At 44.4% G+C, this 25,318-nt stretch overlaps 1 protein-coding gene across 1 annotated transcript in view; it reads left to right on the top strand.

The window, feature by feature from the left end:
* Nucleotides 1-376: 376 nt before the first annotated feature.
* The window catches only part of LOC115459073 (rho guanine nucleotide exchange factor 28-like), a gene marked incomplete at its 3' end in the record, with an annotated part of 121,438 nt that continues 96,496 nt past the window's right edge, over nucleotides 377-25,318 (top strand). Inside the window, exon 1 of the mRNA XM_030188937.1 lies at nucleotides 377-441. Coding sequence (XP_030044797.1) covers nucleotides 411-441 — 31 coding nt within the window. The remainder of the gene's footprint in view (nucleotides 442-25,318) is intronic.

Below are 25,318 nucleotides of genomic sequence, written 5' to 3'. Positions count from 1 at the left end.
CTCACCACATTTTATTTGTGCAAACGGCAGTGCCTAAATATGTATGACCTCTCTGCTTCAGCGTTATTCTATAAACTGTGCCAAATTTAAGCGTGGCTTATAAAATACTGCTTAAGCATTTTTATTGGTGCTGATTTTTTCGTATTTATAGAATTCACCCCATAATCTGATCTTTTAACAGCACAATTTAAATTTAATGCATAGTAGCACATCCCAAGATGTAACACATACCCAACCTACTAATGCCCCTCTACACACAAGAGGTGTTAAGTGCAGTACTGTAATATTATATGCCTTGTATAGCTGTAGTAAAATGAAATTCTTTTGAAACTGGCTGGAGAAATTAATTGCTAAATCATGACTGTGTCATTTTTCAGATTTTAAATTCTCACCAAATCCAGAGACTGCAGATGTACTACAATGCAGCAAGCACTGATGAAGGTACTGTTTGAATATTAAAATGCAATAAATTTGGGTTTGAATTAACACAAGTTTTGAAACATGATCAGCAGCACCAACTGTCAATGTTTCAACACTAGTATCACCCATTTGCACATCTTTTGCCAACAATCATAAAAATCACAATGTAATGACACCGAAAAAAAATTCTATCAAAAGTGAGAGTACATTTTATGTTTACTCACCTCATGTTGGATCAGACTTTTAAGGGATTTTTGCAGGAGGCTGTGGTTCTCTAGTTAAGGAATGAAGGGCTGGGGCTATGGGAGAAGCACGTTGTAAAAAGTAACCAGGATGTTTTTTAGGGAGTAAAACTAAAAATCACAAAAATGAAGAGGAAAAATATGCTTCTGCCACAATCTTCATTATCTTCCCATACCAATTTATTTGTTATTAAAAATGATAATTTCTCCCTTTCAGAATTGTATAAAAAATATAATTGTAAGGAGGGGGAAGGCTTGTGAGCACTACAGAGATGACAGTCTGAGGGAAGAGTTGCTGAAGAGAACCCTTTCTCTTGTTTATTATTTTCTGAATTCTCATTGCTTCTGCTAAACCATCATGATATTGCCTATGACAGGCAAGCTGGACATCTTTCTGGCTACACCTTGTGCTAAAAGATGTAAACAAGATCTACAACCCCAGTAAAGCAGGCACAGACTAAATCTGTGGAGGCCTCTATAGCAGAAATTATGGAAGAGCTGCACAAGATCAAAACAATGATGGTGGAAAATACTGAAGTCACTCAGAAGGTTCAGGTTGAAATAGCCTGCATCAATATGTATCTTTCTACTTTTGCTAGTGAATAGAAGAATTAGAATCACAGATAAGCAGGCTGGAAGATGTGGCCCAACAAACAGACATGCAGCTCAAGATGGCTGCCTAGTTGCGCAAAGAATAAGAAGACATGGGCAATTGAATTGACATCTCCGTGGCTACCTGCCCTCCAGAGTTGCACAAGAGGAGATGATATATATGTAGGGGTTTTGTTATAAAGAATAGCGACCATGTTTTTTATGGGGAGCTGCTGAGAAACTACAGTTACTAATCTAGTGCTCCTTTTACTAAGCCGTGGTAAAAAGTGGCCTGTGGTAGTGTAGGTGCATGTATTGGGTGCGTTCTGGGCCAGCTTTTACCGCATCTGCAAAAAAGGGCTTTTTTAATAGGATGGGAAAAGGGCATGTGATAAACCGGCGCGCGTCCAAAACCAGCCTGAGCCTTTAACGCCACCCATTGATCTAGTGGTAAGGGCTTACTCGCTACACGCGCTGTGACCAGTCGGTGCACACCAACTACCGATTACCGCTGGAAATAATGCGTGTGGAAGGAAATAAATAATAAATCATCCAGGCATTATGGGTGTACACCAAATGTAAAATTACCCCCAGGGGGTGGTAGCCTGGTGGTAGTTTTGTTAAGGTGCGCACTGTATGTGCTAGTGCCTTACACGCTTTTGTAAAAGGGCCCCCCCCCTAATCTTTTGGAGCTTAAGGGATTCCTCATGGGAATAATGCAACCACGGGAGATAACGTTTTGAGATTTGCAATGCTCTTCTTTCTTTTAATGGGATAGTTTATCTCTTTCACATTCAAAGATATATATTAACACCACTAAACACACAACAGAGCGGAAGCAAACACATTAATACATACCGGAAGCCGGCTTCTTCTTCTTCTTCAGAATATCACATTTGTTGAGTGGGTTCTTGTGATCATATCTGGTTGTTGTGATGAAACAATGAGTTTCTGAGCCTATGAACTGTATTGTTTTCCCGGTGACGTGTATTTCTCCTGGTTGTTTTGCTGCTGATATGTGTTTCTTCTGGTTGGCCAACAGATGACGATTGTATTTTTTTTTTTAAAGCTGTTCCAGAAATTACATTTTTCTTTTTCCTGCCTAACTTTGTGAGGTAATTAGTCAGTCTCAGCTAGGAAGCACAGAAGTAAACATCTGTGACCTGAGGCCATGTTCAGACTTGTGAGCAGTTACATTTCTTGAACCTTTCCAGACACTTTTCAGGTAGTGAACAAGTGTTAGATAGTTTTAATATTAATTCCTGTTTTTTTACCCTTTATTGCCTGTTAATTTCCATCTGTTTTATAGAGTTCACGGTTCAAATCTTGTGACAATAAACCTTTTAGTTATTGGCTCTGATGTCCTGGACTGACTAAGAATCCTGGTGTTTGTGGTTTGGGTCTGTGGGTGCAGTCCATCCACTATCTGAACATTGTTAATATGTGTCCCAGCTTGAGACCCATCCACTGGAATAGTGGTGGGCCGAGTTACATAGCTTAACGGCTGAAAGCACTGACTAGGCCCGAAAATCTGATGATGGCCTTGTTGCTGAGCACCTGCAGAAGCAGGGCTGCTTGATAAGCCTTAATAGAATTTAGTGTGACATTCAAAAGCAGTGCAAAAGCCAAGATCAAGGAATTAATAGCTAAAATCCTAAAAAGTTTGGTTCATAAGATGAGTCTGTCTTTGTAAAGATGGCTCCCAGAATCACAATATAAAAACTGATCTCTCTATATTACGAAAGATGTTTACAAGTCCGGAAATTGACGTTATTAAGAAATATCAGAAAGGAGGGGTAGGTGGGCACCTGACCTGCAGTTAAGTATGATTTACAGATGAAAAAAAAAAAGTCTCTCTCCATTGAATTGTATGGGCAGCAAATGGTATATAAGTATGAAAATCTGAGTTGAAATCGGAGTCCTTCCCCTACGCTAGTCAAATGGCGAAGCTACGGTCGGTTGAACCCAGAATCTGACGATGTGTGTACCAGCTTGAAGTTTCAATTGGTGAGAATAAAGACTATTTTTATCACTACCCTTCTCTAGTCTGAGTTTCAATCTTTTGATTGTCTATCTGCTTCTTTGAACAGTCTCACACAAATAGTGTACACACAAGTAAATTCTTTCACTCATCTATACATTATGTGGGAAAATAAATGGCCAAAGATTCACCTACATCCCAGAAACCAGAAAGCAGAGGTCCTGGGACTTAGATTTGAACTGCGCCTTCTGTCACCCCTCTACACCTCCGTGTCCAAAGGCGGCCTTTGGACCCCTGTTTACCTCACCGTGGAAAGGGGTTCCACGGAGGTGTAGGGAGGGGTGGATAAAACAATTGCTAAATAAACATTTTCTATAACCTTTCAACTGTGTGTTCCTAATAGTTGTTTGCTACAGTAAAAAAAATACATTTTGAAAAGATGCCAGTGGATTAATTTAAGTATTACCACAAATTTTGAGTGTATACATAGCTGAGCACCTTAAGCCAAGTCTCTAGTGTTTTTGCCTTCTCTTCAACACATTTTATATGACTTAAGCTCTGGACTCCTGATAAAGGCATAGGCCGAAACAGACTGGGTAGATTCCTCCTTCAAATGAAGCCTGCTGCTTTTTTATGTGCTGTCTTCAAGCAAACACTGATAAATAAAGAATCATTCCCACCCCTTTTTGCTGCTTGTCTTGACTGTTGTGGGATTGTTTGTTTTTTCCATTTTGTTGGCGTGGGTTAATTTAGCCAGTTGAGCATGGTGGTGTTTATAGCCAGTTTGGGCTGTTTTGCGACAGGTACTGATGAGATGGTCTACAGTTTCATCTTTGGCTTTGCATAATCAGCATTTGCTGTCATTTGAAAAATTTTTGATCTTAGCTTTCATAATATTTGTTCTTGAACTACTAAAATCATCCCTTCAGTTTCTTTCTTAGGTGCTCCAATTTTCAGCCATTGTTGATAGGTTTTTTTTCAAATTTCTTATCAATATCTATTAGCCATGCAGCAGCTTCTTTGTTATTGCTATTATTATCATCATCGTAACCTGAAAGTATAGTTTGAAGACATTTTAATGAACTTCTAAAATTCCATTTGAAAACATGCTACCTTTGGTAAAGGCATTTTATTTGTCACCTGTGAAGAAAATGGAAGAAGGAACTATGAAGAGAGGCATTTCAACTTTTGGAAGATAGTTTGAACCTTGTGGACTATATTGAAAGTTCCCGAGAGGATGGCAGTGCTGGATCTACTTTCATAGTATTTTTTGCCCTTCATTATGATAAGAACTGGGTCCTAAAACTTTTTTCTGCTGATGTTTCATAAGGATCAGAACTTGGATATTTCCTGATCTTTGAAAAACAACTTAGAAGTGTGGTAAAATGTTTTGGCTATGAGGCAGAGGGGGCTTTGTAGGCCTTTGGCCTCATATTGGTTCTAATTTTATTGTAAATGTGTTATTCAGTTTCATGGTAATATGTACATATTTCTATGACTCTAAACCATTTATGTTTTATCTTGATGGTACAGACTAGGTAGGTAACCTCAGTGGGAGGGTGAAAGGTGATCATATGTGTCAGAGACCTAATCTCCTAAGAATGGTTGAAGTTGCCTTATTTTTTTCTTTTTATGTTATCTCCTATTTTTAAATACGGTCCCTTCAAATATTTACAAGATAAACTCATTTTACATGGTATGTGATACTTTTGTACCTGAGTTTGATTTGTCCTTGCCTTTCTCAGGGCCAGACCTTAGAAGTCTGCCCAGCACTTTTCTTGTACTAAGTTCTGAAGCTAATGTCGAAACCCCTTAAAATTTACACTTCAGCCCATCCATATCTATTCAGTCATGATCAGGGCGTAGATCGTAAAAGTCTGCCCAGCACCGGTTTCACTTCCCAATTACTGGTGTCGCCACTTAATCTCTGCTAAGATTCCGTGGATCCATTCCCAGGATTCCTTTGTGTTTATCCCACGCACGTTTGAATTCCATTACCATTTTCATCTCCACCACCTCCCACAGGAGGGCATTCCACATATCCCCACCCTCTCCGTGAAAAATACTTACATAAGTACATAAGTACATAAGTAGTGCCATACTGGGAAAGACCAAAGGTCCATCTAGCCCGCATCCTGTCACCGACAGTGGCCAATCCAGGTCAAGGGCACCTGGCACCTCCCCAAACGTAAAAACATTCCAGACAAGTTATACCTAAAAATGAGGAATTTTCCAGTCCATTTAATAGCGGTCTATGGACTTGTCCTTTAGGAATCTATCTAACCCCTTTTTAAACTCCGTCAAGCTAACCGCCCGTACCACGTTCTCCGGCAATGAATTCCAGAGTCTAATTACACGTTGGGTGAAGAAAAATTTTCTCCGATTCGTTTTAAATTTACCACACTGTAGCTTCAACTCATGCCCTCTAGTCCTAGTATTTTTGGATAGCGTGAACAGTCGCTTCACATCCACCCGATCCATTCCACTCATTATTTTATACACTTCTATCATATCTCCCCTCAGCCGTCTCTTCTCCAAGCTGAAAAGCCCTAGCCTTCTCAGGCCTCTCTTCATAGGAAAGTCGTCCCATCCCCACTATCATTTTCGCGCCCTTCGCCTGTACCTTTTCCAATTCTACTATATCTTTTTTGAGATACGGAGACCAGTACTGAACACAATACTCCAGGTGCGGTCGCACCATGGAGCGATACAACGGCATTATAACATCCGCACACCTGGACTCCATACCCTTCCTTAATAACACCCAACATTCTATTCGCTTTCCTAGCCGCAGCAGCACACTGAGCAGAAGGTTTCAGCGTATCATCGACGACGACACCCAGATCCCTTTCTTGATCCGTAACTCCTAACGCGGAACCTTGCAAGACGTAGCTATAATTCGGGTTCCTCTTACCCACATGCATCACTTTGCACTTTGCACATCCTGACATTACTCCTGACTCTGCCCCCTTCAACCTCAATTCATGTCCTCTAGTTCTACCGCCTTCCCATCTCCAAAAAGGTTTGTTTGCAGATTAAAAACTTTTCAAATATTTGAACGCCTGTATCATGTCACCCTGTTTCCCTTTCCTCCAGGTATCATGTCAGGTCGCAAGTCTCTCCTCATACGGCAACACAAATCCCATACCATTTTTGTAGCTTTTCTTTGCACTGCTTCCAGTCATTTTACATCATTAGCAAGATACGGCCTCCAAAACTGAAACAATATCCAAGTGGGGTCTCACCAGTGACTTGTATAGGGGCATCAACACCTCCTTTCTTCTGCTGGTTATAACACTCATCCTTCTGGCCACGGCCGTCGCCTTGTCACATTGTTTCTTCACCTTTAGATCCTCAGCCACCAACATACAAAGGTCTCTCTCCTGAGTCAAGCTTACTAATCTCTCCCCTCCTATCTGGTATCTCTCTTTTGGGTTTCTGCACCCCAAGTACATCACTCTACACTTCTTGGCATTAATTTTAACTAAAGTGTGGTATATATATATATATATATATATATATATATATATATATAATATATATATATATATAGAATATATATATATATATATATATATATAGTCACTATTTATAAATGTGCATAGTGCCTCAATTCTCATAGATACACCGGCTTTCTCGGCTCTTGGTGATAATGTACACCATACATCATTGCACTACAACCCTCCCTACCACCACCTGTCACCGTTACTAACTAGCCTCTGTGGGCTCCACAAATGTTTATATATGGTACTTATCTCCGATTTGCAGGTTCTTGATGATGGTCTTCCTGGTGCCAGTTGTTATTTTCTTGTGTATCGGTGCATGATGCCTCCTTCGGTTCAAATTAGAGCTGTCCAAAAATCGATTCTCCATAATAGCAACAATATCCAAGTTTTCTTCAAACATCAGGGCTTGCAAGGCTTGAACCTTTTTGCTTAGACTACGAGCATTTGTGCTGATAGCTTTCCATGTGCTTAGTGAGTTTAGGTGGTTTTCTATATTTACATGAGCTTTCCCTCTGCCATCATGTTTATTCTGGGGGGTGACTTTCCGAAATCCCTTGTTTCCTTTTGTCACCCCCACCCTCTAGTTTAAAGTGTCTAGAAACATACTGATTTCTTCAAAATAAAGGCTGTAGCATATTACTTTGCATGATTATGATGTATATATCTATATCTGTATATAATATATTTTTCCATTCTGTTTTGCTGCTTCAAGTTTTTTTTTTGGATGTGTATTTGGAAATGTATGTTAAATAATTGATAATAATAAAAAGAATGGTAGTCTTTCCTTTGGCAGTATCCAAATCTTACTATATCTATCTATTCCAACTTGTGCACAAGCCCTGCTGTTGCTGCCCTCACCACCCCCTACCTCCTCTCTCCCACCTGAATCTTAGCACTGAGCGCTGTGCAGTTCCTATAAGCCCACGCTCAACCACTGCAGTGTTTGCCTTCTTCCAAGGCAGACTTCCTGTTAGAGGACAGCAGGCATATCAGCACTTGTATGTGGGCCTGTGTTTACAGTGCTTGTAGAGCACTCAGGGCCAGATGCACTAAACTTAACGAGCAATGAATGAGCCATTAACGAGCAAGTAGTAAACCCTGGCATGCACTAAAGGCCATTTTCCTATCACGGTAGCAGCTAACGAAAACGGAATGCAGATGATTCAAAGGCTATTATAATGAGCTGCACTACCGTTGCAAGGCTATTATAATGAGATGCACTAACATTTACCGATTCCCCTTACCATGGAAAACCTAACGTGAGGTCTGCACTTCTCGTTAGGCTGGGGCTGCTGTTAAATCGCTTTGGAGACCAGTGGGAAAGCGCCTAACATGTAAAAAAGAAAAAAAGAACAAGCTGCGTAACCCAAGTGCTCGTCAGGGACGTCCTTCTAAAGTGCCTAACATGGACGTCCTTCAAGGACGTTCCTGACGAGCACTTGGCTTTCTTTTTTTCCCTTCCGATGCTGATGCCCCCCCCCCCGAGGTCGCCGTCGCTCCCCCTGCATTGAAATGACAGCTTCCTGCAGCCCCGGCCTCCCTGCGCCATCCTCCGCACCCTCGTGGCCCTGCCCCCCGCCGCCCCCTTGAGGTTGTCACCACCACCGCTCCCCCTCCACCCGCCCCCCTCCGTCTGCCACCGGGCTGGGCCCTCACAGCGCCTCCTCACCTCCGTGTAAAGGCGCTGCAGCGGGCAACAGCTGATTGCCTCCCTTCGGACTTCCCTCCTTTTCTTCCCTGGCCCGCCCTCGTCTGACATGAAAATGTAACTTGAAGAGGATGAAATTAGAATTTTAATAGAGGGCAGTATTTTAGTGAAATAAGAATCATGGACTCTAGTGAGACCTTATTTAGAATATAGTGTACAATTCTGGAGAGCACACCTTCAAAAGATATAACCAGGATGCAACTGGTTCGAGCGCGGCTACTAAAATGGTCAGTGGCCTTCATCATAAAGCATATGGGGACAGACTTAAAGATCTCAATATGTATGCTTTATACTATAAAATATAACTACAACTGCTGTTTATCATCTCAGAATTCACTTTATTCAAAACACATTTTAGAACAAATAAAATTTATTTCACAACCTTAACCTTGCATTCCTCTCATTCATACCTAAAATCAAAATTATCTGGAATAATACTCTCTCTCTATCCCCAAGTTTTACATACCACCTCATATAACATATAATTGTCTATATAGAAGATGGTAATCCAAAGCTCCTTTAATGTCTGTTGCCAGAAATATCCAATCAATATATTCTCATAGCATCACTTTGCAAACTCCAGCTGATGAGATCGTATTATCTCACAATTGTGATATCATCCACAGGCTACTCAAAGCGCCTCCAAATTATGTTGAGACATTCATCACAATCTCACGAAACCTCACTAACTCCGATATTGTTGTCTAGCAGTTTCTCTTCTCTTCTTGAAACCCTATGTATATGTATGCTTTGGAAGAAAGGCAGGAGAGGGGAGATGTGATAGACAATTAAATACTTATGTGGCATAAATGCACAGGAGGCAAATCTTTTTCAATTGAAAGGAAGCTCTGGAACGAGGGGGCATAGAATGAAGGTGAAAAGAAGATAGACCTCAGAAGTAACCTGAGAAAATACTGAATTCGTGGAACGGCCTCCTGCGAAGTGGTGGAGACGAAAACAGTATCTGAATTCAGGAGAGCTTTTGGACAAGTACATAGGATCTCTATGGGAGTGTTATGCATAGATGGCAGGCTGGATAGGCCATATGGTCTTTATCTGCCTACATTTTTCTCTGTTTCTATATAAAATGAATACGTTTATCAATATTGGTAAGGTAACCTGAGATAAAGATAATATCAGTATTTATGAAATTAGATGAAGGATCCAGTGATTGAAAGTTGTGTTACAGTATTATCAAATAGGGTGTATTTTTCTGAAAGCATGTTACAAAGGTGACTTGGGAAAGATACAAGCTTCAAGTGTAGATAACTTCATTTCAAGATGACCAACAGACTTCAGGCTTAGATTTCCACTAATGTGTGTTGCTTCAAACAAATTAACAGATGATGCAGTACTAGCCTGTGTAACATTACTTCATGATCTTCTGTATCATCATGTTCCTGTGATTCATTTGCTAACATTTTGCTCTTGAGATTAAATAAATGTGAAAGTACATTCTTGTCATTCTCAGACTCCTCTCTTCTTACCAACACTGACAATTCTAGACACATCTCATTTATAGGAAACATAACAGATGACTGCACCACTAACTGAAAAACGAATTCATGCAGAAAAATGATCTCAACCTACAGTGTTAATTTGCTGCTTTCAGTTTAATTAGAACAGAGACTAATAAGTTATTTAAGTAAATGATGTATTTCCAGAAGTTTTTTTTTCTTTTTCTATTCACTTCTAAACTTCTTACCAGTGTATTTAGTGCTTATGGGTCAAATATACTGGAAACAAAATCCCCTCTAACAGTAATTCACTATCCAATGTCAGTGCAGTCTTGGGTCTGTCTGCTGAGACTACCAACAGGGATGCCAGTTAATGATAAACTGTCTTTATGCTTCGGTCAATTTATTTGCCCTGTAATTACCAGGAAATAGGCTTTGAAGTCACCTTCAGGTATGAGGGAATAAGCTGTTGAGAATTTTCTCTGTCTGGGTAGAGGAGTGTGGTTACCGTGGTTAGTCCACTCTTAAGGTTATCAATAGAAATCAAACAACAAATATGTCTGGGAATCAGGGTTCTAGGACTTGTATGAGCCTTCTGGAGTACTGTGTGAGATCTATTTCTATAGCTATATATATCTATAATTATTATTTTTTTGATTTGGTTTTATTATTTTAACCCACCTTTATCCAAGGCGGCTTACAAAAGTATATACATAAAATCATGTAAACACATACATAAAATCTAGAAAATATACAGTGACATAGTACTCAGTTATACTCAGGGGCGTAGCCAGACCTTATGGTGGGAGGGGGCCAGAGCCTGAGGTTGGGGGCACATTTTGAGTGCCACCCTGCCGCCCCTCCACCGCCTCGCCTCCCTCCCTTGCCATGCTTCCCCCACAAACAATACTTTTGCTGGCGGGGGTCCACAACCCCCTCCAGCTGAAGCCTTCTTCAGCGCCGGTCCCCGCGCAGCCACGTTTGCTGCCCTGCTCTTCTTTCTTCTTGCTCCTCCGGTGCCAGTCCGGGTCCCAGTCCCACTGCGTTATGGTAGGCTTGGGGGGTGGGGTGGGAAGGCAAGCCTATCCACCCGCCTACTAACCCACCAGCCCAGAAACCTGGACAGACAGGCTGGCTGGAAAAAAACCTTCCAGACCCTGACAGTCCCCTGAAAAGGAGTACATGTCGGTGAAATCCAGACGTATGGTAACCCTACAGCCCAGCTACTTCCCACCCCGCCGCCCCCCCCACCACCTTGCCTCTCCCCTTACAGTTTTTTCTTTTAATCAAAGTGTTTCCTGTTATTTATTGTAAGCAAATTTAAAGGTGATGTGAAAGCTGCCAGAGTAGGACAGGTGGATAATGGTCTCTCCCTGGTTCCCTCACTCATAGCCTAGCATCTCTCCTATCCCCCTACCTCTGCAGGTCCAGCACCTGTCCCCTCCCCCCCCCCCCCATTGGCTCAGCATATCTCCCTTCTCCCCTATGAATCCAGGACCTTTGCCTCTTCTTCCCTAAGCCCCCCTTAGAGTCCATAACCTCTCTTTCTTCCTCAGCCCACCTGTGAATCCAGCAACGCTCCTTCTTGTTCCATCAGCCCTCCATGAGTCCAGCAACTCTATCTCTTGTTCCCTCAGCCCTCCATGAGTTCTGCTATTCTCCCTCTTGTTCGCTCAGCCCCCATAGTCCAGCAACTCTCCTCTTATTCCCTCAGCCCCCCTAAGTCCAGCAACTCTCCCTCTTATTCACTCAGCCCCCCATGAGTCCAGCAACTCTCCTTCTTGTTCCCTCAGCCCCCCATGAGTCTAGCAACTCTCCCTCTTGTTCCCTCAGCCCCCCCATGAGTTCAGCAACTCTCCCTTTGTTCTCTCAGCAGTCCCTGAGTCCATCAACTTGTCGCGTTCCCGAGGACCTTGGCATACTGTCAGGCTTCTTCCCCGGGAGCACTGGGGTTCGTGAGTCCTTGGGCCACTACCGTGGAGCGGCAGTGGCAGGCAAGATCACCTTCAAGGTAGAGACGAGACAAGACTGGACTGGAACCCCGGACTGGAGTTCTACACAGGAATACACGGGACTGGGAACACACCGGATGGGTGCGCACTGGAGTGGAGCCCGCTGGATTGGAAACACACTGGAGTGGACCCACTGGACTGGAACATACAGGAGTGAAGCCCGCTGGACTGGAACACACTGGAGCGGAACCCACTGGACTGGAACCCATGGACCGGAACCTGCTGGACAGGAACACACTGGACCCAGGCTTCACCTACGCTTAGCCACCTTTCCCCGAGGGTTGAGCCCTCAGGTTCGGGCAGCCGGCAGGGCTTACAGGAAAAACCGGAACTGGAACTTGCAAGCAGGAACAGCAGGAATCAGGATACAGAAGTGCCCCCAGGCACCTAGGCGAAAGCAAGGCAGACAGGCAGGGAATGTCCGGGTTCCAGCAGTAGGCAGGATCAAGCAAACACAGGAGATCTGGTAAAGCTGTACACAGGCTAACAAGCAAAGCTGTGCTCAAGCTAACTAGTCAAACACTGGGAACTCACACTGAGCTGGACAATGTAGCAGTGCACAGAGCACTCTACATACCAGGGCCCTTAGATGATGCAAAGGCAAGGGCTGCAGTCTCCAAGTGATTAATAAAGCCCTTCAACACCAGAGGCACAGCTGCAGCAATCTCCTTGCCTCCAAACAGAGGCTTGACACACAGAGAAGTCAGCCCATAGGAAGGAATAGCGGGAGCCATCTTGGATACTAGCATAGAGGAATCGGCAGCCATCTTGGAAGAGGCATAGCCCATACAGGTGAGGTTCAGTAAGGCAATCAGCACACAGAGCCAGAGAGCAACTAAGATAGAGACAGACACAGAGACAAGCAGAAGCCAGCACAGCCACTGACTCCCAGAAACAGGGTAAGAATGAGGGTGGTCACGGCCACAGACGTGACAGTACCCCCTCCTCAAGACCCCCCTCTCGGTCCCCCTGAGGAGTTCGGGTGTCCAGGAGTAACTATGGTGAAACCTCCTGATGGGTCTCAAAAGCCAGACATAGATCACTGGACTGGGAGTCACAAAGAAGTTCAAAACTGGCAGACAAAAGTAGAACTTGTGACCAGGAGGCTCCTTCGAATCACCACGGGGCAACCTCAGGAACGTGAATGCATCAAGAGGAACAAAATTCAAAAGGAACCCTTCCATGAGGGAACCCACAATGTCCTGGACCTCTTGGCAATTCCATGTAATGGCAGGAACAAAGCTGGAGCCACTACCCCAGCTGACATCAGAAGCTGGGCTGGGGCCCGAAGGGGCATCCCCGCCTTGACAGGAACTAGAAGTCTGAACAGAAGCAGATCTGGAACTGGAACTTGGGTTGGCATCCAAAACGGAGCCGGGATTGGGACCCGGACTGGAATCAACCCCTTGACTGTAACTGGAACTGGATTCAGGAACTTGACTGGAACTGGGACTCAGCAAGAGGTCCGCTTCCTGACGGACACTGGAACTTAGGGCGACCTCAACATCTTGGTCGGACCTGGAACTGGAAATGGACTCAGACTCCTGGCTGATCCTGGAACTCGGAACGGACTCAGCATCTTGGCTGGAACTGGGACTGGAAACGGACTCAGCCTCTTGGCTGATACTGGAACTCGGAAGAGATTCAGCTGCAGGGCTGGATGCACCCCTCTGGCCGGACTGGGATGTCTAGTGTTAGCTTCAGGAGTCGTCCGCTGAGGAGGGTCCAAGAGGAAATGGCCATGGTATCCCCAGAGCATGTGAGCAGGGTGAAATGCAAAAAATGGGTTTCTCCAGACCCCAAGCCGTTGAACACGCCTTCTCTCAGCTATAGCTTCGGGGGTATTCTCCAAGGCTGAATCAGAACAAGGTCTATCACAGTCCTCTTGGAACGTCATCTCATCCTCAAGAGCAGTAATAGAAGCAAAACTTATGGGCTGGACGCCCACGCTGGAATCAGGAACAGAACCGGGGCTAGGACCCGGGCTGGCATCCAAGTCTGAAGTGGAACTGGAACTCTGGACAGGAGCTGGACCGGGACTGGGACCCGGACCAGAATCAGAGTCTGGACTGGAGCAGGAACTCTGAACAGGAGCTGAAACCGGGACTGGGACCTGGACTGGTATCAGGGTCTTGGCTGGAACAGGCACTCAAGGCGCCCTCTGCCTCCTGGCAGGGACGGAACTTTAACTGAGGCTCGGCAGAAAACACCCTTTGGACAGGGATCGGAGGCTTGATCTGAAGCGTCACTCGAACTGGCCTTCGGAGCTTGATTGGAGGTGCCCTCTGGACTGGAAGCGGAGGCTCCACCTGAACCACCCTGTGGACTGGCACCGGAGGCTTGGTTAGAAGCCCCCCTTGAACTGGACCCAGTGGCTTGACTGGACGGGTCACTTGGACAAGACTGGAGACTTGACCCGGAGTGCCACTCGCATAGGCCTTGGAGACTCCGTCAGAAGCACCCCTCGGACTGGACTCAGAGGTTTCAAAGGGCATGCCATTTGAACGAGGACTGGAGGCTCGGCCCGAAGCGCCACTTGTGCAGGAATCAGAGGCTCAATCGAAAGCTTCCCTCGGACTGGACTCGGAGACTTAAGTGGAATCGTTACTTGAACTGGAAGCGGGGACTCGGTATGAAGCACCCCCTGGACTGGACTCAGGCGCCTTGGTGGTGGCACTACCTGGACTGGAATCAGAGGCTTGGTCCGACGTTTCACTCGGCCTGACCTCCGAGACTGCTGAGGAGCCCTGAGCGGAGAAATCCCACAGCGCCTTCTTTCGGCCTTAGCCTCAGGAGCTGGACTGGAACTGGAACTCTGACCCGGAGCTGGACTGGGACCACTCATCCCCCTCCTTGCCGCATGGGCCTCAGGAGTATTCTGCAGAGCTGGATCCAAGAGAAGTTGGAAGCGGTAAAGGAAGAGCTTCATAGAGGGATCCATAGCAGAAACTGGGTCTTCAAAAAAATCCTCGCCCCGAAACACGCTCTATCTCCACTGCTGCCTCAGAAGTATCTTTCAGGGCTGGATCAGACAAAAGTTGTACCCGGTAATCCTGGAGGGTCATTAACGAATCCAAAGAAAAAATAAGGTCGGAACTGGAATCTGAACTGGAATCAGGAGCTACACCGGGGTCGGAACCCGGATTGTCCATAGGGCACGAAGTCATGGGCAGGCAGCCCGCCTGGACCGATGATCTTGCCGGACTCATGGCCTTTGCATCCCGTCGTGTTCCCGAGGACCTTGGCATACTGTCAGGCTTCTTCCCCGGGATCACTGGGTTCGTGAGTCCTTGGGCCACTACCGTGGAGCGGCAGTGGCAGGCAAGATCACCTTCAAGGTAGAGACGAGTCAAGACTGGACCGGAACCCCGGACTGGAGTTCTACACAGGAATACACGGGACTGGAATGCACCCGACGGGTGCGCACTGGAGTGGAGCCCGCTGGACTGGAACACACTGGAATGGACCCACTGGACTGGAACATACAGGAGTGAAGCCCGCTGGACTGGAACACACGGGACCGGAACCCGCTGGACAGGAACACACTGGACCTAGGCTTCACCTACGCTTAGCCACCTTTCCCCGAGGGTTGAGCCCTCAGGTTCGGGCAGCCGGCAGGGCTTACAGGAAAAACCGGAACTGGAACTTGCAAGCAGGAACAGCAGGAATCAGGATACAGAAGTGCCCCCAGGCACCTAGGCGAAAGCAAGGCAGACAGGCAGGGAATGTCCAGGTTCCAGCAGTAGGCAGGATCAAAGCAAACACAGGAGATCTGGTAAAGCTGTACACAGGCTAACAAGCAAAGCTGTGCCCAAGCTAACAAGTCATACTCTAGAAACATACACTAAGCAAACACAGGAGATCTGGTAAAGCTGTACACAGGCTAACAAGCAAAGCTGTGCCCAAGCTAACTAGTCAAACACTAGGAACTCACACTGAGCTGGACAATGTAGCAGTGCACAGAGCACTCTACATACCAGGGCCCTTAGACGATGCAAAGGCAAGGGCTGCAGTCTCCAAGTGATTAATAAAGCCCTTCAACACCAGAGGCACAGCTGCAGCAATCTCCTTGCCTCCAAACAGAGGCTTGACACACAGAGAAGTCAGCCCACAGGAAGGAATAGCGGGAGCCATCTTGGATACTGGCATAGAGGAATCGGCAGCCATCTTGGAAGAGGCATAGCCCACGCAGGTGAGGTCCAGAAAGGCAATCAGCACACAGAGCCAGAGAGCAACTAAGACAGAGAGAGACACAGAGACAAGCAGAAGCCAGCACAGCCACTGACTCCCAGAAACAGGGTAAGAATGAGGGTGGTCACGGCCACAGACATGACACAACTCTTCCTCTTGTTCCCTCAGCCCCCCCATGAGTTCAGCAACTCTCCCTTTTGTTCTCTCAGCCGCCCCTGAATCCATCAACTCTTCCTCTTGTTCCCTCAACCCCTCCATGTCCAGAAACTGTCCTTCTTGTTCTCTCAGCTCCCCATGAGTCCAGCAACTCTCCCTCTTGTTCCCTCAGCCCCCCCCCCTGAATCCAGCACTACTTTCTCTGTATCCCACATCTGCTTCCTGAATCCAGCACCACCCACACTTTTTTCCTCAGCCCCCACTGTGAGTCTAGCACCAATTTCTCTTTTTCTCTCTGCATCTGCCCTGTGAGTTCAACATCACTCTTTTTCCCAGCCTTCCCTTGAGTCCAGCATTCTTTTGATTGAACATGGCATTTTGGACATTGAGCCTGACAGGCGGACATTGTGCAGATTTTCTTCAGGGGTATTTTTGTGATTCAAGCATTATCACAAACATTCATTGGAGAATGGAATATCATCCATTGCAGAGACCAGTAGAAGCTCATGATATGTTTTATTGTTCTCGGTGGGATTAAGGAATGTATAAGATATAGTCTATGTGTTAGCATAGGAGCTAAACTTAAGGGCAGAAATCATTTATAGTTTGGAGGCATTTAATATTTGTATATTTACTGCCCCATCCTGCAATGTGCAATACAATGGAGAACATGAGTAGTGCAATGATGGTTTTCCTCTTGTCAGTCTCATTTTAATGGTGACTTCATGTATGAACTGAGCAGTTTTCACAATCACTCAAAGGTATGCATGTTAGTGTGATATGTTTTAGTGTGAGTGGTTAATAAATATTAATATAGATTTTGTGTGCTTATACAGTGCACTCCATTTAAGTGCACGTCGGATAAGCGCATGCTCTGTTTAACTGCATGCTGTACTTCTGTCCCGTTTTTGGTGCCATCAATTTCTATGGGGACAAACTTCGGTTTAGCGCACCACTGATAAGTGCAAGATTCACTTACATGCATGGTTTAAGATTGCTCCTCTGCAGGGAAGACTCCACATAAGCGCGCACATGGAATATGAAAGCCGATTGGCGCGTGACAACCAACAAGATTTCAAATTTACCACCCCTTTAGTTGCTACTGGCAGAATAAGTGAAAGAATGTTGTTAGAGGGCACACTGGGGTCGTCGTCATCATCGTCGCGGCAGAACTGTAAGACTTTAACACTGGCTAAGCGAATGGCAGTTCTTAAAAAATTAGAAAACAAACAAAAGTCAAGCATCTATTGGTAAAGAATATGGTGTCAATCCCAGTCAAATTTCACGTGTCTTGAAGCAGAAAGACCAGCTTCTGGAAGACTGGCAAATCAATACAAATCCACAACGGAAACGAAAATGAGCAGGAAAAGCTGAGGAGGTAGAAGAAGCTTTTCTTTGGTGGTTTTCTCGAGTCAGGAGCAGACAGTTTCCTGTCAGTGGTCCACTGCTTATGGAGAAAGCTAACCAGCTAGCTGAAAGTCTTGGACTAACTGAATTCAAAGCCACTGTTGGATGTCCACTCCATCCGTCTATTTGCTCCTCTGCCTCTCCGAGTAGCAGTCATTTATCGACCCCCTGATAAGTCCCTTTCTTCCTTTCTCACTGACTTCGATGCTTAGCTTTCCTTCTTTCTTGAACCTTCATCTCCCTCCCTCGTTCTTGGGGATTTTAACATTCATGCTAATGATCCCTCTGACTCTTATGCTTCGCAGTTTCTTGCTTTAACATCCTCTTTCAATCTTCAACTGTGCTCCACTGCCCCCATTCACCAGAATGGCCATTGTCTTGATCTTATCCTCTTCTCAAACTGTTCACTCTCCAGTTTCTGTGCCTCAACTCTTCCCCTCTCTGACTATCATCTGATAACTTTCACACTTAAACACCCTCCTCCCCAGTCCCGTCCAATCTTAACCAATACATTTAGGAATCTTCAGGCTATTGACCCTTCTACTCTGTCCTCCAGTGTTTTAAATCTCTTCTCCACCACTATGTTATCCAAGTCTGTCAATGAGGCTGTCTCTTCCTATAATACTATTCTCTCCTCTGCTCTGGATACTCTCACTCCTCCCATTCCCCTTTCTGTAAAACGTACCAAACCCCAGCCTTGGCTGACCTCTAGAATTAGCTACCTACGTTCCTGTGCCCGCTGTGCCGAATGCCTTTGGCTGAAATCCCGTGCCCATGCTGACTTCATGCATTTCAAATTCTTGCTGACCTCCTTCCAGTCTGCTCTTTTACTTGCCAAACAGGACTATTACATCCAGTTGACAAATTCTCTTGGCTCAAACCCTCGACATCTCTTTGCCACACTGAACTCTCTCCTCAAAGTGCTTTCACCGCCAACCCCCCCCCCCCCTTCACTTTCCCCCCAGACTCTGGCTGAGTTATTTCATGATAAGGTTCACAAGATTAAACTTGAATTCTCAACCAGGTCACCTCCACCTCTTCTTCCCTTAGTCCATTTTCTCAACCTTCCAACCCCTGCCCCTTTTCTTCCTTTTATGAAATCACTGAAGAACTACACATCTTCTTTCCTCCTCAAAACTAACTACCTCTGATCCTATTCCCATCCATCTACTTAACACTATCTCTCCTACTGTCATCCCTTTTATCTGTCATATTCTCAATCTTTTACTGTCCACTGCAACTGTTTCTGATGCCTTCAAACATGCCGTTGTCACACCACTCCTTAAAAAAACCCTTTATTGGACCCTACCTGTCCTTCCAACTGTCGCACCATCTCCCTCCTCCCTTTCCTATCCAAGATACTTGAACGTGCTGTTCACCGCAGTTGCCTTGATGTTCTTTTATCTCAAGCTATTCTTGATCCACTTCAATCTGGCTTTCGCCCCCTTCATTCAACTGAAACAGCGCTTGCTAAAGTCTCCAGTGATCTGTTCCTGGCCAGATCCAAAGGTCTCTATTCTAACCTCATCCTTCTCGATCTATCTGCTGCTTTTGACACTGTTGATCACAGTCTACTCCTTGATACACTGTCCTCACTTTGATTTCAGGGCTCTGTTCTTTCCTGGTTTTCTTCTTATCTCTCCCTGCGTACCTTTAGTGTATACTCTAGTGGATCCTCTTCTACTTCTATCCCACTGTCAGTTGGTGTACCTCAGGGATCTGTCCTGGGACCTCTTCTTTTCTCCATCTATACTTCTTCCCTTGGTACTCTGATCTCATCCCATGGTTTTCAGTATCATCTTTACGCTCCCAGATCTACCTCTCCACACCAGAAATCTCAGCTGAAATCCAGGTCAAAGTATCAGCCTGCCTGTCTGACATTGCTGCCTGGATGTCTCAGCGCCATCTGAAACTAAACATGACCAAGACTGAGCTTCTCATCTTTCCCCCTAAACCAAGCTCTCCTCCTCCCCCATTCTCTATTTCTGTGGATAAAACTCTCATCCTTCCTGTCTCATCAGCTCGTAACCTTGGGGTCATCTTCAACTCCTCCCTCTCCTTCTCTGCAGATATTCAGCAAACTGCTAAAGTCTGTCGTTTCTTTCTCTATAATATCAGCAAAATTTGCCCTTTCCTTTCTGAGCACACTACCAGAACCCTCATTCACTCTCTCATCACCTCTCGCTTAGACTATTGCAACTTGCTTCTCACAGGTCTCCCACTTAGCCATCTCTCTCCTCTTCAATCTGTTCAAAATTCTGCTGCACGACTAATATTCCACCAGTGTCGTTATGCTCATATTAGCCCTCTCCTCAAGTCACTTCACTGGCTTCCTATCCATTTCCGCATACAGTTCAAACTCCTCTTATTGACCTATAAGTGCATTCACTCTGCAGCTCCTCAGTACCACTCCACTCTCATCTCTCCCTACACTCCTCCCTGGGAACTCCGTTCACTGGGTAAACCTCTCTTATCTGCACCTTTCTCCTCCACTGCTAACTCCAGACTCTGTTCCTTTTATCTTGCTGCACCATATGCCTGGAATAGACTTCCTGAGCCGGTACGTCAAGCTCCATCTCTGGCTGTCTTCAAATCTAAGCTAAAAGCCCACCTTTTTGATGCTGTTTTTAACTCCTAATCCTTATTCACTTGTTCAGAACCCTTATTTTATCATCCTCACTTTAATATTCCTTTATCTCTTGTTTGTCTGTCCTAATTAGATTGTAAGCTCTGTCGAGCAGGGACTGTCTCTTCATGGTCAAGTGTACAGCACTGCGTACGTCTACTAGCACTTTAGAAATGATAAGCAGTAGTAGTAGGATGGTTGGAAAGATGGAAGGAGAGGAACAACATAAAATTCAAGAAACAGCATGGTGAAAAACAAGACGCTGATGACTTTGGTGCTGAAAATTGGGTTGTTTCAGTTCTTCCTACCATCTTGAATGAGTTTGCACCTCGTGACATTTTCAATGCTGACGAAAATGGTCTCTACTGGTGAGCGATTCCTGATGGAACACTTGCATTCAAACACGCCAAAACTACAGGAGGTAAAACGTTGAAGGACCGACTGACAATCCTCCTTTGCTGCAATATGGATGGGAGTGAGAAGTTGGAACCCCTCGTCATTGGAAAGAGCAAACAGCCCCATTGCTTTAAGAATGTTAAGCGACTTCCTCTGTCATACGAGGCTAATGCAAATTCATGGATGACTGGGGAAATTTGGAAGCGGTGGCTAAAGAAGTTAGACACTAGAATGCGGGCACAAAAGCGTCTGATTTTGTTGCTTTGTGATAATTGTGCTGCACACAGTGATGATGTCAGGCTGTCTAACGTCAAGGTGGTCTTCCTGCCACCAAACACTACCTCTCTGATCCAACCTATGGATCAGGGCATAATAGCCAATTTCAAACAACATTATCGGGCTCTTGTGCTACGTCGTCTGATGAGCGTTATGGATGACCAGACTTGCAAGGATAAACGTGCTGTTGAACTGGCTTGTAATCTATCAGTGTTGGATTCCCTACATATGCAGAAAGAAGCCTGGAATCATGTTACACAGGCAACCATTGTGAACTGCTATAAGCGGGCAAGCTTTGTTAAGGATGTGGAGAGGGACGAAACAGATGCAGCTGTTGCAAACGCGTCAGATGAACAGGTTATTGACATCCCTGCTGGTGTTACTGAAGAGGCGTTCCATTGCTACGTAGCTGTTGATTATGATCTACAAACAGCTGAAGACAGCACTGATGTCGAGATATGCGCCTACACGCAGGCAACAACAACTGATGATGGAATAGATGATGAAATGAGCACCGAGGCACATGCTGACGAAATTCAACAACCTCCTCCTGTCACTTTTGCAAGAGCGCTGGAGAGTCTCAATACCGTGCGGGCATATTTGGAGGCTACTGGATGTCAGTGCTAGGACAGTTTTTACCATCTGGCAGTCGTAGTCTATGGAACTCACAGACCCAATAGTGTACAGAGTACTATAACTGATTACTTCAAGTAAGCCTAATGTCAGTTAACGGAGACCGTATACTGTATGTATAATAATAAACAGTACTGTATATATGTTTATCAGATGTCAAGCTTCTTCGGGTCACAAAGGTTAAGTGCACGCTCCGGTTAACTGCATGCATTTCTTTGATCCCAGACCCTTGCACTTAAACAGATTGCACTGTATTAGTAATTAAAATGTAATGCCAAGAAGTGCAGAGTGATTCACTTGGGATGCAGAAATCCAAAGGAAACGTACCAGAAAGGAGGAGAGAGATTGATGAGCACAGCTCAAGAGAGGGATCTTGGGGTGATGGTGTCTGAGGATTTCAAGGTGGCAAAGCAATGTGACAAGGATGCTATGCTGCATAGAGAGTGATATTGTTGGATTATTTGTAGTAAATAATTAGCAGATTTTAGTACACACAGCTTCAGCTTTAGAAATGTTAATTTCTTTCTTCATCTCTCTCTCATTCACCCCTGAATAATTCACTGCTGAGTCACTTTAAAGTTGAAGTAACAAAACATCTGTTTACTCACAGTTTGCAGTTAGATTATAATCAGACAGGCTTATATATACATATTACTATACATTTGTCTTATCAGCTCCTTCCATGTGCTTAGATGGTAATGGATGCTCACACCACCATAGATTCTCTCAGGTTAGGAGAGATCATGAGCTCCATGTGCTCCATGTGCTGCATGTGCTGCATCTACTATGTCTAACCCCCACAGGAAGTTGCATAGCTGTGTGACCTCTCTAAGTAATTCACATCAGAGGTCACAGAGTAATCACAGAGAAATAATAGGTGACAGGCAATGCATGTAAAATACAATACATTCCAACAAACCCCTTCTCATGCATAACTGTCATGCAATTATTTATTCATACAAAGTCCAAGCTTTATACGCAGATTCACAAAACGTTCTCTGGGTAACGGTTTGGTCATGATGTCAGCTGTCATCTCACTGGTGTGACAATAGTGTAGACTGATGACCCCTTCTTTTGCCAACTCTCGCACGTTGTGGTATTTCGTTGCGATGTGCTTGGTACGTGACTGAACCTTGTCATTCTGTGACAGTCGGATGCAGCTCTGATTATCTTCCATTATCTGGATTGGTCTTTTTTCAGCTATTCCAAAATCCAGCAAAAGTTTTTCAATCCACATCAGTTCTCTGCACGCTTCCGATACGGCCACATATTCAGCTTCTGTAGAAGACAAACTCACAATACTTTGTTTATGACTGGCCCATGAAATTTGTACATTTCCATACATAAACACATATCCACTTGTGGATTTATAATCAGAATGATCCCCTGCCCAATCTGAATCACAGTAACATATTAGTTTTGGATTACTATTGGCTGAAATCTTTAATTTACAATCAATGGTACCCTTTAAATACCTTACCATCCTTTTAACTGCAGTCCAATCTGATTTGGTAGGTGAGCTGACCCTTCTGCTCAAAATTCCTACTGCATTTGCTATATCAGCCCTGTATGTGGTAGCTAGATATAAAAGCTTACCTATGGCTGATCTATATTGGATGTTATCTGGTAAAGGTTCTCTTACTGTTTCATCCTTCAGAAAATCAGTGATCATGGGAGTGCTTACAACTTGGGCATCTTGCATACCTAAACTTTCAATAAGCTCATTTATTTTCTGCTTCTGGCTTAGAAGATAAGAACCATCATTTTGTTTCTCAATTTCTATACCAAGATAGTATGACACATTACCCAGTTCTTTTATCTCAACATTGTGGTTTAAACACTTTACAATGTCCTTGTACTCTTGCTCACTTTTGCTTGCAATGAGCAGATCATCAACAAAAGCTAAAATGTATGCATATTGTCCATTTGTGCACCTAGTGTACAAGCATTTATCTGCTTCACCTTGCTTAAATCCTAAATTTGTCAATATTTCATGCAATTTTTCATTCCAACATTTTGCACTTTGCTTTAATCCATAAAGACCTTTGTTTAATTTACACACTAGCTGTCTTTGTTTTGTATTTATGAAACCTGTTGGTTGTTCCATGTACAAGTCTTCAGTTATTTCTCCATGAAGAAACGCTGTTTTCACATCAATGTGTTTGACTTGCATGCCTTTTGAGACTGCAATGCTCAGAAGTGTTCTAATTGTCGTGTGTTTCACTACAGGTGCAAACACTTCATCAAAATCTTCTCCATATTTTTGAAGATATCCCTTTGCGACTAATCTGGCTTTATACCTTTCCACTTTTCCTTGTGCATTCCTTTTTAACTTGAATACCCATTTGCATCCTATAGCTTTCTTGCCAGGAGGTAATTTTGTAAGAATCCAAGTATTATTTTTATCCAATGCATCAATTTCTTCTTGTGCAGCTTTATGCCATTCAGCAGCTTCTTCTGCTGGCATTTTCTCAATCTCATCCCATGTTAAGGGCTCTTGAGCTTCTGCTGACTTTGTTAGGTAAGACAGTCTTGGGGGTGGAACACCTTTGTTTTCCCTGGATGAGCGTCTGACAACAGGTTGGTCCGACCTTTCTGCATCCTCTATATCTGAGAGTCCTTCTCCAATTGATTCCCCTTCTCCAACTGTACTGTCTTCTTCAATGATCCTTTCTGTGTCTGCTTCCTCTGCCTGTTCCTCGTTAGATACAGATGAGTTGCTTTCAGACATCTGCCTTGGTATGGCATTTATATACACTGGCATGTCTATTATGGTTCTAGTTTCATATTCTGGATGATAAGGCTCATCTGGGATAATCCAGCCTTTATCAACCCTTTTGTTTTCATCAAAATATGTAACATGTCTTATGCCAACAATGCCAGTTTTCAGATTCAAAATTCTATATCCTTTGTGTCCTGGAGTATAGCCAACTAAAATGCCCCTTTCTGTTGTGGAATCCAGCTTATGCCTTCTTTGTTTTGGTTCATGAGCATATGCTGTACTTCCAAATGTTCTTATGTGTGACAGGTTTGGCTTCCTACCATGCCATGTCTCATGTGGTGTGCGCTCAGCGCCTTTAGTTGGCATTCTGTTTTGTAGGTACACTGCTGTGAGAATGGCTTCCCCCCATAGTCTTTTAGGGAGATTGCTATCTGACAGCATACATCTGGTCATTTCCACAAGTGACCTAAATTTTCTCTCTGCAACAGAATTTTGCTCTGGTGTATAAGCTACTGTTGTGATATGCTGAATGCCTTCTTGTTCTAGAAATGTGCGCATGCTTTGTGAAGTGAACTCACCACCATTGTCGGTCTGAAGAACCTTTGGTTTTCTTTCAAATTTATTGCTCACCATGGCTACGTATTTCTTCAGCATGTCTGTGACTTGACTTTTCTCTTTCAGCAAATAGGCCACACAATATCTAGAGAAATCATCCAAGAATATTAGCACAAATCTGTTATTTCCCAATGATGGGATATTAAACGGTCCACATAAGTCACTGTGTATTAAGTCCAGCACTTTATTACTCCTATTTCCTGTGTATGCAGGAAATGAGGGTCTTACACCTTTTTGAGTAACACAGTCTATGCATTTCTCCATTTTACCAGCATCTGCACTTATCTGAATGCCGGTGGCCAGTTGCTTACTGTAAAGATCCTGGATCACCTTAGAATCACGATGTCCCAGGCGGCGGTGCCAGATTTCCAGACTACAT

This window comes from Microcaecilia unicolor, unplaced genomic scaffold (genome assembly GCF_901765095.1).
Source record: "Microcaecilia unicolor unplaced genomic scaffold, aMicUni1.1, whole genome shotgun sequence".
Classification (NCBI taxonomy): domain Eukaryota; kingdom Metazoa; phylum Chordata; class Amphibia; order Gymnophiona; family Siphonopidae; genus Microcaecilia; species Microcaecilia unicolor.
Note: the sequence above shows the minus strand (reverse complement) of the source record. Positions and strands in the feature narration are given on the sequence as shown.